At 45.0% G+C, this 17,855-nt stretch overlaps 1 protein-coding gene across 1 annotated transcript in view; it reads left to right on the forward strand.

Annotated features, from left to right (window-relative positions):
* The window catches only part of kiaa1549lb (KIAA1549-like b), a 226,467-nt gene that overhangs the window by 34,963 nt on the left and 173,649 nt on the right, over positions 1-17,855 (forward strand). Inside the window, exon 8 of the mRNA XM_020098728.2 lies at positions 3,413-3,472. Coding sequence (XP_019954287.2) covers positions 3,413-3,472 — 60 coding nt within the window. The remainder of the gene's footprint in view (positions 1-3,412; positions 3,473-17,855) is intronic.

Raw genomic sequence — 17,855 nt, forward strand, 5'->3', positions numbered from 1 at the left:
AACCATGGCACCTGTAACTCATGCAGTGGTCTTTTTTTCACCACCATTGTTTTAAAGCAATAAAAAGAGACATCTTCTATTACGTTCCCAAGAGGCAACATGTCATGTGTGATGCATTTTTCTCAAAATCTCGACAGACAGTAGCCAATAGCATGAGCAGGATAAACGAGTGTTCCTGTAAAGCAGTCTTTTGACGCTTTGACACGGGTCATTTCAGCTGTGTTCTTCACTCATCTGTCTCCTGCACATCTAATGGAAGAGATTCTCTAATATAATGAATACAGGCCGTGTTACAGCGCATGTGTCACTTACATTATATGTGACCTGAAACCTGTTTTCAAGCTCTCTGTCACGTCTCTCTTATTTACACTGATTGTGTTTTGGGCTTTGAGCCCTGCCAAAACATGGTTCATACTGAGCCTAAATGCCTCCTGTGTGAACACAGTATTACAGGTTATATGTGTGACAGTGGCCTCATTGTCTTGCTTAATGTAATTCTGTGAAACCAAACCATTGTCTCATCAAGCTGAAAGGAGCCTGGAAAAAATCTATGAAAAGACGTTTTGGTTCCAGGAGACAGTCTGACATTAGACTGGCTGTGGCTTGAACAGGCGTTCGCTTCTGGTTTTGTTTCTGTTGAAGCCAAAATTCTAGTCTAGTCAGCTGCAGTGCTTTCATTTCTCCAGAATTTGATCTCCGGTTTTTGCTCTTTGGACTTTGACAACAAAGACTATGACTATGCCAGTTCATGTTTAGGATCATGGCAGAGTTGCTGCTTAAGCTATGAATTAAACCACGGTTTCCATATATTACCAGCTGGCTGAGCTCAGTGTTGAAAGGCAAATGGACTGTGGATCTTCTCTAACCTCCTTGAGGATTTTTTTATGGACCATATTTAGCTGAATTTAGAACCAAAAGTCCATGTTTAGTTAAGGGCTGTTATAAGACTGGGGGTTAAATAAAATCTGTTTGTCTGAAAAGACAATGTTTCCCTATTCAGGCACTGAAATTCAAGGCTAAAAGTTAATTAGATAAGTTCATAACAATACACAGACCAAAACTAGAGTGGCAACAAGTGCTCAGAGAGCACCTACCTCCACCAAAGCAAATGTCCTACTTCGCCTTATTAGAGAAAGAAAAGAAAGAAAAAGTCCCTGAATCCACCTGTTTTGTACAGATCCACACATGATTTAATGGACATGCCCCACCTCTCTGCAAAATTTCATGGAAAACTGAAAATTATATCCCCCTGTAGGATTAATAAGGTCCATCTTATCTCTTCTCAATAGACAGTAACAGTATTAAACTTATCTTAAGTGTGACTCTATTGGACAGTTTATTCCTGGCTGCTCTCAGTTTCACTCTGCAGGGACTTTTTCAGTGGTCCAGATATGATGGAGTTACAGTTGACTGATGAACAGCTGAACAAAAAGATTGTAAATGAGAGACAGTTGCAGAATATTTTTTATAGATGTAAACTGTCTGAATTCTTCATTACACAGTTGACTGAGATGAATTATGGGATACTGTGTCTTGTAACAATAAGGATACATTTCTCGACCAAATCTATTTCTACGAATGGATTCAGCTCCTGAATTACGATACATCATCAGTGTCACTGGGGGCAGTGTTTACATGAAGCTTAAATCCAGTTAAAAGAATCTCTTTTAGTGATTATAAACTCAAAGCTCACTTTGTGCTGTGATTAGGTCGACGAGCAGAGAAAACATGCATACGAGGAGACTCTAATGGAGCAGAAAGTGACACGAAAGAAAGGATGAGTGTGGAGTCAGGTTTTCTCTTGTTTGTTTTGTGCCCTTCACCATTGGTGATGTTACACTGTTCACAGGAGGAGCGAGCGTATGCTGGCAGCTGCGGCCTCCTCACTTCAAAGACAATTTCCGCAGTAAATAATTAAAGGTGGGGGGATTCTCATATTGTCATACCACCTTTGGCTTAGCTCTGACAGAAACGACCCAGGATCTCACACCACTCCGACACCCCAACGCTGGCTGTTTGCAGCACTGAGCGCTCCGTCGCTCCTGTGGTACTTGTGCAGGCCGGACTGCTGATTTCATCAGCTGTTCTCGGGTGGAGTAGGATCGAGACTGTTAGCAATTTGTTTCATATTTGAAAACTGCATCTTTAAAGCCGAAATAATTTGACATTTTGTTAGTATAGCTAGTATAGTAATAGCTCTCTGTTTTTTATTTACTGGAATAACTTCCAAATGTTCTTCCCCAGACACTAACCACATAACACTGGAGGGTAATGGGAAGAATTTTTGTCAATATTTATTCCATTATTCTATCTTATAGACAGAATTTAACAGATTCTGTTGACAGCCTGGGCCAAACACAAATACATAACACACACACACACCCCTCTCTCCTCTCTCCCCTCTCCCTTCATGCCCGAGTGTACATTTCTCCAGCGTGTCTGCTTTCACAGGCCAATGATACAGCGTTCCCCCCCGAACACTGCGGCAGCCGCCAGCACAAGAGCCTAATCATGCAGGAAATGTATATAAGAGAACACAGACGACCAGAGCGCAGGCAGCTAAAAGCTCTCCTGGCTTCTGTATTTGTCTGACATGCAGTGATAATGAGGCTTTAAACTGAGATCTCAACCACACAACACTGCACCAAAAACTGTCTCTCGTCTTCATGAAAGGATTCTGAAGTGTTGTTTGTGTGTTTGGCCCAGATTTACAAGCACTGGTTCCTCTGGGTTGTGATAATGCTACCTGTCGGAATGATAACCACACAGATGCTGCAGTGTAAAATATTTTCATTATATAATATATGTTTGTAATTACTTTATATTGTTTGGTGCATTTGTCGAGATTCTATCAATAGCTAATTCTAATGACTGAGACAAATGCAATGGCTCATTGGCTTATTGATCAGTTTTGAATTGTAGGGTGGCTGTGGCTCAGGAGTTACAGCTGCTCATCCACTCAATGGTTCAAGCCCAGTCCATTCTGCATGCTGACGTATCCTTGGGCAAGATACTGAATCTGTGCCAGCATTGTGTGAGTGATGTGTGATAGAGAAGGTGCTGCACATAGATGCACTGTATGAATTTGTGAATGGTAAAAACTGTACAATAAAGAGCTTTGAATGGTCGTCAAGACTCGAAAAGTGAAAAGATGATAATATTATTCTTGCTCTGTCTTTTCCTGCATAATTTTCCATTTTGCTCTTAATTTTATTTCTAAGTTTTTTAATTTTCACTTTTCATGGTCACTGCATTTTTTATTAGATACTTTCTCTTGCTACTAGAATATGAGTTATGATTTTACGAACAATATCTAAAGAGAATAAAATAGTTTTATTACGATTAAAGAGTAAGTTAAGAATTCTATGCCAATGCAAATGATATATAAATTGTTTTCTCATTGTCTTTGCAGCACTAGAGTATCACAATCTGAACACCTCCATTGCCACCAGAGACTTCTGGGTCATCACAGGTATGGATATCACTGTCATTGAATATGAAATCCATTCTGGTAAAACTGGAAAAAAAAGCTATTTGACTGTCTTGATTTGCACTGGGCGTATCCAGTGGTTCAAACCTGACAAGTTGTCAAATGCAAAAAGTTCTTTCTTTACTGCGTCATGGCTCAGAAAGAACCTAAACAGGATGCACAGTTTGTGGCTGACATGTTCTGTGACCATTGAATTATGAATTTCATGCTGGTTATCTCCTCTTGCTTATTATGCTCAACTGTGTCTTTTCACTTGAACAATTAAATGCATCAGACTCCTGAGTGGTTATAGTACTTAGTCCCAGGGCTTTGTGTCCTAGGGTTGCAATTAGAGTTAGGGATAGGGTCGTGATTATGGTTAGGGTTAGGGATGAAAACCCATTGGAGATCAAGATATTCTTGAATAACTTTTGTTCTGAAGGTCATAGAGACTTGGAAGTTGGTTCCATCTGAACTAATGTGGGGATGCCCGATCCATTGGTACCATCCCCAAGCTTCTCCGACCTCCGGAAGGGGTCAAACCACCAAATCTCAACAAAAAAGTACACGATATTTTTGAATAACTTTTTCTCTGAACGTCGTAGAGACTTGGGCATTTCACAGATAGTAAAGGGGAGACAGCCACGCACCCACACCAAATTTCAGCACGTTTCGAGCAAGCAGCGCAGAGTTATTCACCCTATGGCGAATAGGGTTAGGGCTGAAATGAGGGTTAGGGTTAGGGTTAGGGTTGCAATTAGGGTTAGGGTTGCAGCCAGGGTTAGGGTTAGGGTTGGGGATGAAAACCCATTGGAGATCAAGATATTCTTGAATAACTTTTGTCCTGAAGGTCATAGAGACTTGGAAGTTGGTTCCATCTGAACTAATGTGGGGATGCCCGATCCATTGGTACCATCCCCAAGCTTCTCCGACCTCCGGAAGGGGTCAAACCACCAAATCTCAACAAAAAAGTACACGATATTTTTGAATAACTTTTTCTCTGAACGTCGTAGAGACTTGGGCATTTCACAGATAGTAAAGGGGAGACAGCCACGCACCCACACCAAATTTCAGCACGTTTCGAGCAAGCAGCGCAGAGTTATTCACCCTATGGCGAATAGGGTTAGGGCTGAAATGAGGGTTAGGGTTAGGGTTAGGGTTGCAATTAGGGTTAGGGTTGCAGCCAGGGTTAGGGTTAGGGTTGGGGATGAAAACCCATTGGAGATCAAGATATTCTTGAATAACTTTTGTTCTGAAGGTCATAGAGACTTGGAAGTTGGTTCCATCTGAACTAATGTGGGGATGCCCGATCTATTGGTACCATCCCCGAGCTTCTCCGACCTCCGGAAGGGGTCAAACCACCAAATCTCAACAAAAAAGTACACGATATTTTTGAATAACTTTTTCTCTGAACGTCGTAGAGACTTGGGCATTTCACAGATAGTAAAGGGGAGACAGCCACGCACCCACACCAAATTTCAGCACGTTTCGAGCAAGCAGCGCAGAGTTATTCACCCTATGGCGAATAGGGTTAGGGCTGAAATGAGGGTTAGGGTTAGGGTTAGGGTTGCAATTAGGGTTAGGGTTGCAGCCAGGGTTAGGGTTAGGGTTGGGGATGAAAACCCATTGGAGATCAAGATATTCTTGAATAACTTTTGTTCTGAAGGTCATAGAGACTTGGAAGTTGGTTCCATCTGAACTAATGTGGGGATGCCCGATCCATTGGTACCATCCCCGAGCTTCTCCGACCTCCGGAAGGGGTCAAACCACCAAATCTCAACAAAAAAGTACACCATTTTTTTGAATAACTTTTTCTCTGAACGTCGTAGAGACTTGGGCATTTCACAGATAGTAAAGGGGAGACAGCCACGCACCCACACCAAATTTCAGCACGTTTCGAGCAAGCAGCGCAGAGTTATTCACCCTATGGCGAATAGGGTTAGGGCTGAAATGAGGGTTAGGGTTAGGGTTAGGGTTGCAATTAGGGTTAGGGTTGCAGCCAGGGTTAGGGTTAGGGTTGGGGATGAAAACCCATTGGAGATCAAGATATTCTTGAATAACTTTTGTTCTGAAGGTCATAGAGACTTGGAAGTTGGTTCCATCTGAACTAATGTGGGGATGCCCGATCTATTGGTACCATCCCCGAGCTTCTCCGACCTCCGGAAGGGGTCAAACCACCAAATCTCAACAAAAAAGTACACGATATTTTTGAATAACTTTTTCTCTGAACGTCGTAGAGACTTGGGCATTTCACAGATAGTAAAGGGGAGACAGCCACGCACCCACACCAAATTTCAGCACGTTTCGAGCAAGCAGCGCAGAGTTATTCACCCTATGGCGAATAGGGTTAGGGCTGAAATGAGGGTTAGGGTTAGAGTTAGGGTTGCAATTAGGGTTCGGGTTGCAGCCAGGGTTAGGGTTAGGGTTGGGGATGAAAACCCATTGGAGATCAAGATATTCTTGAATAACTTTTGTTCTGAAGGTCATAGAGACTTGGAAGTTGGTTCCATCTGAACTAATGTGGGGATGCCCGATCCATTGGTACCATCCCCGAGCTTCTCCGACCTCCGGAAGGGGTCAAACCACCAAATCTCAACAAAAAAGTACACCATTTTTTTGAATAACTTTTTCTCTGAACGTCGTAGAGACTTGGGCATTTCACAGATAGTAAAGGGGAGACAGCCACGCACCCACACCAAATTTCAGCACGTTTCGAGCAAGCAGCGCAGAGTTGTTCACCCTATGGCGAATAGGGTTAGGGCTGAAATGAGGGTTAGGGTTAGAGTTAGGGTTGCAATTAGGGTTAGGGTTGCAGCCAGGGTTAGGGTTAGGGTTGGGGATGAAAACCCATTGGAGATCAAGATATTCTTGAATAACTTTTGTTCTGAAGGTCATAGAGACTTGGAAGTTGGTTCCATCTGAACTAATGTGGGGATGCCCGATCCATTGGTACCATCCCCGAGCTTCTCCGACCTCCGGAAGGGGTCAAACCGCCAAATCTCAACAAAAAAGTACACAATTTTTTTGAATAACTTTTTCTCTGAACGTCGTAGAGACTTGGGCATTTCACAGATAGTAAAGGGGAGACAGCCACGCACCCACACCAAATTTCAGCACGTTTCGAGCAAGCAGCGCAGAGTTGTTCACCCTATGGCGAATAGGGTTAGGGCTGAAATGAGGGTTAGGGTTAGAGTTAGGGTTGCAATTAGGGTTAGGGTTGCAGCCAGGGTTAGGGTTAGGGTTGGGGATGAAAACCCATTGGAGATCAAGATATTCTTGAATAACTTTTGTTCTGAAGGTCATAGAGACTTGGAAGTTGGTTCCATCTGAACTAATGTGGGGATGCCCGATCCATTGGTACCAACCCCGAGCTTCTCCGACCTCCGGAAGGGGTCAAACCGCCAAATCTCAACAAAAAAGTACACAATTTTTTTGAATAACTTTTTCTCTGAACGTCGTAGAGACTTGGGCATTTCACACATAGTAAAGGGGAGACAGCCACGCACCCACACCAAATTTCAGCACGTTTCGAGCAAGCAGCGCAGAGTTATTCACCCTATGGCGAATAGGGTTAGGGCTGAAATGAGGGTTAGGGTTAGGGTTAGGGTTGCAATTAGGGTTAGGGTTGCAGCCAGGGTTAGGGTTAGGGTTGGGGATGAAAACCCATTGGAGATCAAGATATTCTTGAATAACTTTTGTTCTGAAGGTCATAGAGACTTGGAAGTTGGTTCCATCTGAACTAATGTGGGGATGCCCGATCCATTGGTACCATCCCCGAGCTTCTCCGACCTCCGGAAGGGGTCAAACCACCAAATCTCAACAAAAAAGTACACCATTTTTTTGAATAACTTTTTCTCTGAACGTCGTAGAGACTTGGGCATTTCACAGATAGTAAAGGGGAGACAGCCACGCACCCACACCAAATTTCAGCACGTTTCGAGCAAGCAGCGCAGAGTTATTCACCCTATGGCGAATAGGGTTAGGGCTGAAATGAGGGTTAGGGTTAGGGTTAGGGTTGCAATTAGGGTTCGGGTTGCAGCCAGGGTTAGGGTTAGGGTTGGGGATGAAAACCCATTGGAGATCAAGATATTCTTGAATAACTTTTGTTCTGAAGGTCATAGAGACTTGGAAGTTGGTTCCATCTGAACTAATGTGGGGATGCCCGATCCATTGGTACCATCCCCGAGCTTCTCCGACCTCCGGAAGGGGTCAAACCGCCAAATCTCAACAAAAAAGTACACAATTTTTTTGAATAACTTTTTCTCTGAACGTCGTAGAGACTTGGGCATTTCACACATAGTAAAGGGGAGACAGCCACGCACCCACACCAAATTTCAGCACGTTTCGAGCAAGCAGCGCAGAGTTATTCACCCTATGGCGAATAGGGTTAGGGCTGAAATGAGGGTTAGGGTTAGAGTTAGGGTTGCAATTAGGGTTAGGGTTGCAGCCAGGGTTAGGGTTAGGGTTGGGGATGAAAACCCATTGGAGATCAAGATATTCTTGAATAACTTTTGTTCTGAAGGTCATAGAGACTTGGAAGTTGGTTCCATCTGAACTAATGTGGGGATGCCCGATCCATTGGTACCATCCCCGAGCTTCTCCGACCTCCGGAAGGGGTCAAACCACCAAATCTCAACAAAAAAGTACACCATTTTTTTGAATAACTTTTTCTCTGAACGTCGTAGAGACTTGGGCATTTCACAGATAGTAAAGGGGAGACAGCCACGCACCCACACCAAATTTCAGCACGTTTCGAGCAAGCAGCGCAGAGTTGTTCACCCTATGGCGAATAGGGTTAGGGCTGAAATGAGGGTTAGGGTTAGAGTTAGGGTTGCAATTAGGGTTAGGGTTGCAGCCAGGGTTAGGGTTAGGGTTGGGGATGAAAACCCATTGGAGATCAAGATATTCTTGAATAACTTTTGTTCTGAAGGTCATAGAGACTTGGAAGTTGGTTCCATCTGAACTAATGTGGGGATGCCCGATCCATTGGTACCATCCCCGAGCTTCTCCGACCTCCGGAAGGGGTCAAACCGCCAAATCTCAACAAAAAAGTACACAATTTTTTTGAATAACTTTTTCTCTGAACGTCGTAGAGACTTGGGCATTTCACACATAGTAAAGGGGAGACAGCCACGCACCCACACCAAATTTCAGCACGTTTCGAGCAAGCAGCGCAGAGTTATTCACCCTATGGCGAATAGGGTTAGGGCTGAAATGAGGGTTAGGGTTAGGGTTAGGGTTGCAATTAGGGTTAGGGTTGCAGCCAGGGTTAGGGTTAGGGTTGGGGATGAAAACCCATTGGAGATCAAGATATTCTTGAATAACTTTTGTTCTGAAGGTCATAGAGACTTGGAAGTTGGTTCCATCTGAACTAATGTGGGGATGCCCGATCCATTGGTACCATCCCCGAGCTTCTCCGACCTCCGGAAGGGGTCAAACCACCAAATCTCAACAAAAAAGTACACAATTTTTTTGAATAACTTTTTCTCTGAACGTCGTAGAGACTTGGGTATTTCACAGATAGTAAAGGGGAGACAGCCACGCACCCACACCAAATTTCAGCACGTTTCGAGCAAGCAGCGCAGAGTTATTCACCCTATGGCGAATAGGGTTAGGGCTGAAATGAGGGTTAGGGTTAGGGTTAGGGTTGCAATTAGGGTTAGGGTTGCAGCCAGGGTTAGGGTTAGGGTTGGGGATGAAAACCCATTGGAGATCAAGATATTCTTGAATAACTTTTGTTCTGAAGGTCATAGAGACTTGGAAGTTGGTTCCATCTGAACTAATGTGGGGATGCCCGATCCATTGGTACCATCCCCGAGCTTCTCCGACCTCCGGAAGGGGTCAAACCACCAAATCTCAACAAAAAAGTACACAATTTTTTTGAATAACTTTTTCTCTGAACGTCGTAGAGACTTGGGCATTTCACAGATAGTAAAGGGGAGACAGCCACGCACCCACACCAAATTTCAGCACGTTTCGAGCAAGCAGCGCAGAGTTATTCACCCTATGGCGAATAGGGTTAGGGCTGAAATGAGGGTTAGGGTTAGAGTTAGGGTTGCAATTAGGGTTAGGGTTGCAGCCAGGGTTAGGGTTAGGGTTGGGGATGAAAACCCATTGGAGATCAAGATATTCTTGAATAACTTTTGTTCTGAAGGTCATAGAGACTTGGAAGTTGGTTCCATCTGAACTAATGTGGGGATGCCCGATCCATTGGTACCATCCCCGAGCTTCTCCGACCTCCGGAAGGGGTCAAACCACCAAATCTCAACAAAAAAGTACACCATTTTTTTGAATAACTTTTTCTCTGAACGTCGTAGAGACTTGGGCATTTCACAGATAGTAAAGGGGAGACAGCCACGCACCCACACCAAATTTCAGCACGTTTCGAGCAAGCAGCGCAGAGTTATTCACCCTATGGCGAATAGGGTTAGGGCTGAAATGAGGGTTAGGGTTAGAGTTAGGGTTGCAATTAGGGTTAGGGTTGCAGCCAGGGTTAGGGTTAGGGTTGGGGATGAAAACCCATTGGAGATCAAGATATTCTTGAATAACTTTTGTTCTGAAGGTCATAGAGACTTGGAAGTTGGTTCCATCTGAACTAATGTGGGGATGCCCGATCCATTGGTACCATCCCCGAGCTTCTCCGACCTCCGGAAGGGGTCAAACCACCAAATCTCAACAAAAAAGTACACAATTTTTTTGAATAACTTTTTCTCTGAACGTCGTAGAGACTTGGGCATTTCACAGATAGTAAAGGGGAGACAGCCACGCACCCACACCAAATTTCAGCACGTTTCGAGCAAGCAGCGCAGAGTAATTCACCCTATGGCGAATAGGGTTAGGGCTGAAATGAGGGTTAGGGTTAGAGTTAGGGTTGCAATTAGGGTTAGGGTTGCAGCCAGGGTTAGGGTTAGGGTTGGGGATGAAAACCCATTGGAGATCAAGATATTCTTGAATAACTTTTGTTCTGAAGGTCATAGAGACTTGGAAGTTGGTTCCATCTGAACTAATGTGGGGATGCCCGATCCATTGGTACCATCCCCGAGCTTCTCCGACCTCCGGAAGGGGTCAAACCACCAAATCTCAACAAAAAAGTACACAATTTTTTTGAATAACTTTTTCTCTGAACGTCGTAGAGACTTGGGCATTTCACAGATAGTAAAGGGGAGACAGCCACGCACCCACACCAAATTTCAGCACGTTTCGAGCAAGCAGCGCAGAGTTGTTCACCCTATGGCGAATAGGGTTAGGGCTGAAATGAGGGTTAGGGTTAGAGTTAGGGTTGCAATTAGGGTTAGGGTTGCAGCCAGGGTTAGGGTTAGGGTTGGGGATGAAAACCCATTGGAGATCAAGATATTCTTGAATAACTTTTGTTCTGAAGGTCATAGAGACTTGGAAGTTGGTTCCATCTGAACTAATGTGGGGATGCCCGATCCATTGGTACCATCCCCGAGCTTCTCCGACCTCCGGAAGGGGTCAAACCACCAAATCTCAACAAAAAAGTACACGATTTTTTTGAATAACTTTTTCTCTGAACGTCGTAGAGACTTGGGCATTTCACAGATAGTAAAGGGGAGACAGCCACGCACCCACACAAAATTTCAGCACTTTTCGAGCAAGCAGCGCAGAGTTATTCACCCTATGGCGAATAGGGTTAGGGCTGAAATGAGGGTTAGGGTTAGGGTTAGGGTTGCAATTAGGGTTAGGGTTGCAGCCAGGGTTAGGGTTAGGGTTGGGAATGAAAACCCATTGGAGATCAAGATATTCTTGAATAACTTTTGTTCTGAAGGTCATAGAGACTTGGAAGTTGGTTCCATCTGAACTAATGTGGGGATGCCCGATCCATTGGTACCATCCCGAGCTTCTCCGACCTCCGGAAGGGGTCAAACCACCAAATCTCAACAAAAAAGTACACAATATTTTTGAATAACTTTTTCTCTGAACGTCGTAGAGACTTGGGCATTTCACAGATAGTAAAGGGGAGACAGCCACGCACCCACACCAAATTTCAGCACGTTTCGAGCAAGCAGCGCAGAGTTATTCACCCTATGGCGAATAGGGTTAGGGCTGAAATGAGGGTTAGGGTTAGGGTTAGGGTTGCAATTAGGGTTAGGGTTGCAGCCAGGGTTAGGGTTAGGGTTGGGGATGAAAACCCATTGGAGATCAAGATATTCTTGAATAACTTTTGTTCTGAAGGTCATAGAGACTTGGAAGTTGGTTCCATCTGAACTAATGTGGGGATGCCCGATCCATTGGTACCATCCCCGAGCTTCTCCGACCTCCGGAAGGGGTCAAACCACCAAATCTCAACAAAAAAGTACACCATTTTTTTGAATAACTTTTTCTCTGAACGTCGTAGAGACTTGGGCATTTCACAGATAGTAAAGGGGAGACAGCCACGCACCCACACCAAATTTCAGCACGTTTCGAGCAAGCAGCGCAGAGTTATTCACCCTATGGCGAATAGGGTTAGGGCTGAAATGAGGGTTAGGGTTAGGGTTAGGGTTGCAATTAGGGTTAGGGTTGCAGCCAGGGTTAGGGTTAGGGTTGGGGATGAAAACCCATTGGAGATCAAGATATTCTTGAATAACTTTTGTTCTGAAGGTCATAGAGACTTGGAAGTTGGTTCCATCTGAACTAATGTGGGGATGCCCGATCCATTGGTACCATCCCCGAGCTTCTCCGACCTCCGGAAGGGGTCAAACCACCAAATCTCAACAAAAAAGTACACCATTTTTTTGAATAACTTTTTCTCTGAACGTCGTAGAGACTTGGGCATTTCACACATAGTAAAGGGGAGACAGCCACGCACCCACGCCAAATTTCAGCACGTTTCGAGCAAGCAGCGCAGAGTTATTCACCCTATGGCGAATAGGGTTAGGGCTGAAATGAGGGTTAGGGTTAGGGTTAGGGTTGCAATTAGGGTTAGGGTTGCAGCCAGGGTTAGGGTTAGGGTTGGGGATGAAAACCCATTGGAGATCAAGATATTCTTGAATAACTTTTGTTCTGAAGGTCATAGAGACTTGGAAGTTGGTTCCATCTGAACTAATGTGGGGATGCCCGATCCATTGGTACCATCCCCGAGCTTCTCCGACCTCCGGAAGGGGTCAAACCGCCAAATCTCAACAAAAAAGTACACAATTTTTTTGAATAACTTTTTCTCTGAACGTCGTAGAGACTTGGGCATTTCACACATAGTAAAGGGGAGACAGCCACGCACCCACACCAAATTTCAGCACGTTTCGAGCAAGCAGCGCAGAGTTATTCACCCTATGGCGAATAGGGTTAGGGCTGAAATGAGGGTTAGGGTTAGGGTTAGGGTTGCAATTAGGGTTAGGGTTGCAGCCAGGGTTAGGGTTAGGGTTGGGGATGAAAACCCATTGGAGATCAAGATATTCTTGAATAACTTTTGTTCTGAAGGTCATAGAGACTTGGAAGTTGGTTCCATCTGAACTAATGTGGGGATGCCCGATCCATTGGTACCATCCCCGAGCTTCTCCGACCTCCGGAAGGGGTCAAACCACCAAATCTCAACAAAAAAGTACACAATTTTTTTGAATAACTTTTTCTCTGAACGTCGTAGAGACTTGGGCATTTCACAGATAGTAAAGGGGAGACAGCCACGCACCCACACCAAATTTCAGCACGTTTCGAGCAAGCAGCGCAGAGTTATTCACCCTATGGCGAATAGGGTTAGGGCTGAAATGAGGGTTAGGGTTAGGGTTAGGGTTGCAATTAGGGTTAGGGTTGCAATTAGGGTTAGGGTTGCAGCCAGGGTTAGGGTTAGGGTTGGGGATGAAAACCCATTGGAGATCAAGATATTCTTGAATAACTTTTGTTCTGAAGGTCATAGAGACTTGGAAGTTGGTTCCATCTGAACTAATGTGGGGATGCCCGATCCATTGGTACCATCCCCGAGCTTCTCCGACCTCCGGAAGGGGTCAAACCACCAAATCTCAACAAAAAAGTACACCATTTTTTTGAATAACTTTTTCTCTGAACGTCGTAGAGACTTGGGCATTTCACAGATAGTAAAGGGGAGACAGCCACGCACCCACACCAAATTTCAGCACGTTTCGAGCAAGCAGCGCAGAGTTATTCACCCTATGGCGAATAGGGTTAGGGCTGAAATGAGGGTTAGGGTTAGAGTTAGGGTTGCAATTAGGGTTAGGGTTGCAGCCAGGGTTAGGGTTAGGGTTGGGGATGAAAACCCATTGGAGATCAAGATATTCTTGAATAACTTTTGTTCTGAAGGTCATAGAGACTTGGAAGTTGGTTCCATCTGAACTAATGTGGGGATGCCCGATCCATTGGTACCATCCCCGAGCTTCTCCGACCTCCGGAAGGGGTCAAACCACCAAATCTCAACAAAAAAGTACACCATTTTTTTGAATAACTTTTTCTCTGAACGTCGTAGAGACTTGGGCATTTCACAGATAGTAAAGGGGAGACAGCCACGCACCCACACCAAATTTCAGCACGTTTCGAGCAAGCAGCGCAGAGTTGTTCACCCTATGGCGAATAGGGTTAGGGCTGAAATGAGGGTTAGGGTTAGAGTTAGGGTTGCAATTAGGGTTAGGGTTGCAGCCAGGGTTAGGGTTAGGGTTGGGGATGAAAACCCATTGGAGATCAAGATATTCTTGAATAACTTTTGTTCTGAAGGTCATAGAGACTTGGAAGTTGGTTCCATCTGAACTAATGTGGGGATGCCCGATCCATTGGTACCATCCCCGAGCTTCTCCGACCTCCGGAAGGGGTCAAACCGCCAAATCTCAACAAAAAAGTACACAATTTTTTTGAATAACTTTTTCTCTGAACGTCGTAGAGACTTGGGCATTTCACACATAGTAAAGGGGAGACAGCCACGCACCCACACCAAATTTCAGCACGTTTCGAGCAAGCAGCGCAGAGTTATTCACCCTATGGCGAATAGGGTTAGGGCTGAAATGAGGGTTAGGGTTAGAGTTAGGGTTGCAATTAGGGTTAGGGTTGCAGCCAGGGTTAGGGTTAGGGTTGGGGATGAAAACCCATTGGAGATCAAGATATTCTTGAATAACTTTTGTTCTGAAGGTCATAGAGACTTGGAAGTTGGTTCCATCTGAACTAATGTGGGGATGCCCGATCCATTGGTACCATCCCCGAGCTTCTCCGACCTCCGGAAGGGGTCAAACCACCAAATCTCAACAAAAAAGTACACCATTTTTTTGAATAACTTTTTCTCTGAACGTCGTAGAGACTTGGGCATTTCACAGATAGTAAAGGGGAGACAGCCACGCACCCACACCAAATTTCAGCACGTTTCGAGCAAGCAGCGCAGAGTTGTTCACCCTATGGCGAATAGGGTTAGGGCTGAAATGAGGGTTAGGGTTAGAGTTAGGGTTGCAATTAGGGTTAGGGTTGCAGCCAGGGTTAGGGTTAGGGTTGGGGATGAAAACCCATTGGAGATCAAGATATTCTTGAATAACTTTTGTTCTGAAGGTCATAGAGACTTGGAAGTTGGTTCCATCTGAACTAATGTGGGGATGCCCGATCCATTGGTACCATCCCCGAGCTTCTCCGACCTCCGGAAGGGGTCAAACCGCCAAATCTCAACAAAAAAGTACACAATTTTTTTGAATAACTTTTTCTCTGAACGTCGTAGAGACTTGGGCATTTCACACATAGTAAAGGGGAGACAGCCACGCACCCACACCAAATTTCAGCACGTTTTGAGCAAGCAGCGCAGAGTTATTCACCCTATGGCGAATAGGGTTAGGGCTGAAATGAGGGTTAGGGTTAGGGTTAGGGTTGCAATTAGGGTTAGGGTTGCAGCCAGGGTTAGGGTTAGGGTTGGGGATGAAAACCCATTGGAGATCAAGATATTCTTGAATAACTTTTGTTCTGAAGGTCATAGAGACTTGGAAGTTGGTTCCATCTGAACTAATGTGGGGATGCCCGATCCATTGGTACCATCCCCGAGCTTCTCCGACCTCCGGAAGGGGTCAAACCACCAAATCTCAACAAAAAAGTACACCATTTTTTTGAATAACTTTTTCTCTGAACGTCGTAGAGACTTGGGCATTTCACAGATAGTAAAGGGGAGACAGCCACGCACCCACACCAAATTTCAGCACGTTTCGAGCAAGCAGCGCAGAGTTGTTCACCCTATGGCGAATAGGGTTAGGGCTGAAATGAGGGTTAGGGTTAGAGTTAGGGTTGCAATTAGGGTTAGGGTTGCAGCCAGGGTTAGGGTTAGGGTTGGGGATGAAAACCCATTGGAGATCAAGATATTCTTGAATAACTTTTGTTCTGAAGGTCATAGAGACTTGGAAGTTGGTTCCATCTGAACTAATGTGGGGATGCCCGATCCATTGGTACCATCCCCGAGCTTCTCCGACCTCCGGAAGGGGTCAAACCGCCAAATCTCAACAAAAAAGTACACAATTTTTTTGAATAACTTTTTCTCTGAACGTCGTAGAGACTTGGGCATTTCACACATAGTAAAGGGGAGACAGCCACGCACCCACACCAAATTTCAGCACGTTTTGAGCAAGCAGCGCAGAGTTATTCACCCTATGGCGAATAGGGTTAGGGCTGAAATGAGGGTTAGGGTTAGGGTTAGGGTTGCAATTAGGGTTAGGGTTGCAGCCAGGGTTAGGGTTAGGGTTGGGGATGAAAACCCATTGGAGATCAAGATATTCTTGAATAACTTTTGTTCTGAAGGTCATAGAGACTTGGAAGTTGGTTCCATCTGAACTAATGTGGGGATGCCCGATCCATTGGTACCATCCCCGAGCTTCTCCGACCTCCGGAAGGGGTCAAACCACCAAATCTCAACAAAAAAGTACACAATTTTTTTGAATAACTTTTTCTCTGAACGTCGTAGAGACTTGGGTATTTCACAGATAGTAAAGGGGAGACAGCCACGCACCCACACCAAATTTCAGCACGTTTCGAGCAAGCAGCGCAGAGTTATTCACCCTATGGCGAATAGGGTTAGGGCTGAAATGAGGGTTAGGGTTAGGGTTAGGGTTGCAATTAGGGTTAGGGTTGCAGCCAGGGTTAGGGTTAGGGTTGGGGATGAAAACCCATTGGAGATCAAGATATTCTTGAATAACTTTTGTTCTGAAGGTCATAGAGACTTGGAAGTTGGTTCCATCTGAACTAATGTGGGGATGCCCGATCCATTGGTACCATCCCCGAGCTTCTCCGACCTCCGGAAGGGGTCAAACCACCAAATCTCAACAAAAAAGTACACAATTTTTTTGAATAACTTTTTCTCTGAACGTCGTAGAGACTTGGGCATTTCACAGATAGTAAAGGGGAGACAGCCACGCACCCACACCAAATTTCAGCACGTTTCGAGCAAGCAGCGCAGAGTTATTCACCCTATGGCGAATAGGGTTAGGGCTGAAATGAGGGTTAGGGTTAGAGTTAGGGTTGCAATTAGGGTTAGGGTTGCAGCCAGGGTTAGGGTTAGGGTTGGGGATGAAAACCCATTGGAGATCAAGATATTCTTGAATAACTTTTGTTCTGAAGGTCATAGAGACTTGGAAGTTGGTTCCATCTGAACTAATGTGGGGATGCCCGATCCATTGGTACCATCCCCGAGCTTCTCCGACCTCCGGAAGGGGTCAAACCACCAAATCTCAACAAAAAAGTACACCATTTTTTTGAATAACTTTTTCTCTGAACGTCGTAGAGACTTGGGCATTTCACAGATAGTAAAGGGGAGACAGCCACGCACCCACACCAAATTTCAGCACGTTTCGAGCAAGCAGCGCAGAGTTATTCACCCTATGGCGAATAGGGTTAGGGCTGAAATGAGGGTTAGGGTTAGAGTTAGGGTTGCAATTAGGGTTAGGGTTGCAGCCAGGGTTAGGGTTAGGGTTGGGGATGAAAACCCATTGGAGATCAAGATATTCTTGAATAACTTTTGTTCTGAAGGTCATAGAGACTTGGAAGTTGGTTCCATCTGAACTAATGTGGGGATGCCCGATCCATTGGTACCATTCCCGAGCTTCTCCGACCTCCGGAAGGGGTCAAACCACCAAATCTCAACAAAAAAGTACACCATTTTTTTGAATAACTTTTTCTCTGAACGTCGTAGAGACTTGGGCATTTCACAGATAGTAAAGGGGAGACAGCCACGCACCCACACCAAATTTCAGCACGTTTCGAGCAAGCAGCGCAGAGTTGTTCACCCTATGGCGAATAGGGTTAGGGCTGAAATGAGGGTTAGGGTTAGAGTTAGGGTTGCAATTAGGGTTAGGGTTGCAGCCAGGGTTAGGGTTAGGGTTGGGGATGAAAACCCATTGGAGATCAAGATATTCTTGAATAACTTTTGTTCTGAAGGTCATAGAGACTTGGAAGTTGGTTCCATCTGAACTAATGTGGGGATGCCCGATCC

The sequence above is a fragment of the Paralichthys olivaceus genome, chromosome 1, assembly GCF_024713975.1.
Source record: "Paralichthys olivaceus isolate ysfri-2021 chromosome 1, ASM2471397v2, whole genome shotgun sequence".
Lineage (NCBI taxonomy): Eukaryota > Metazoa > Chordata > Actinopteri > Pleuronectiformes > Paralichthyidae > Paralichthys > Paralichthys olivaceus.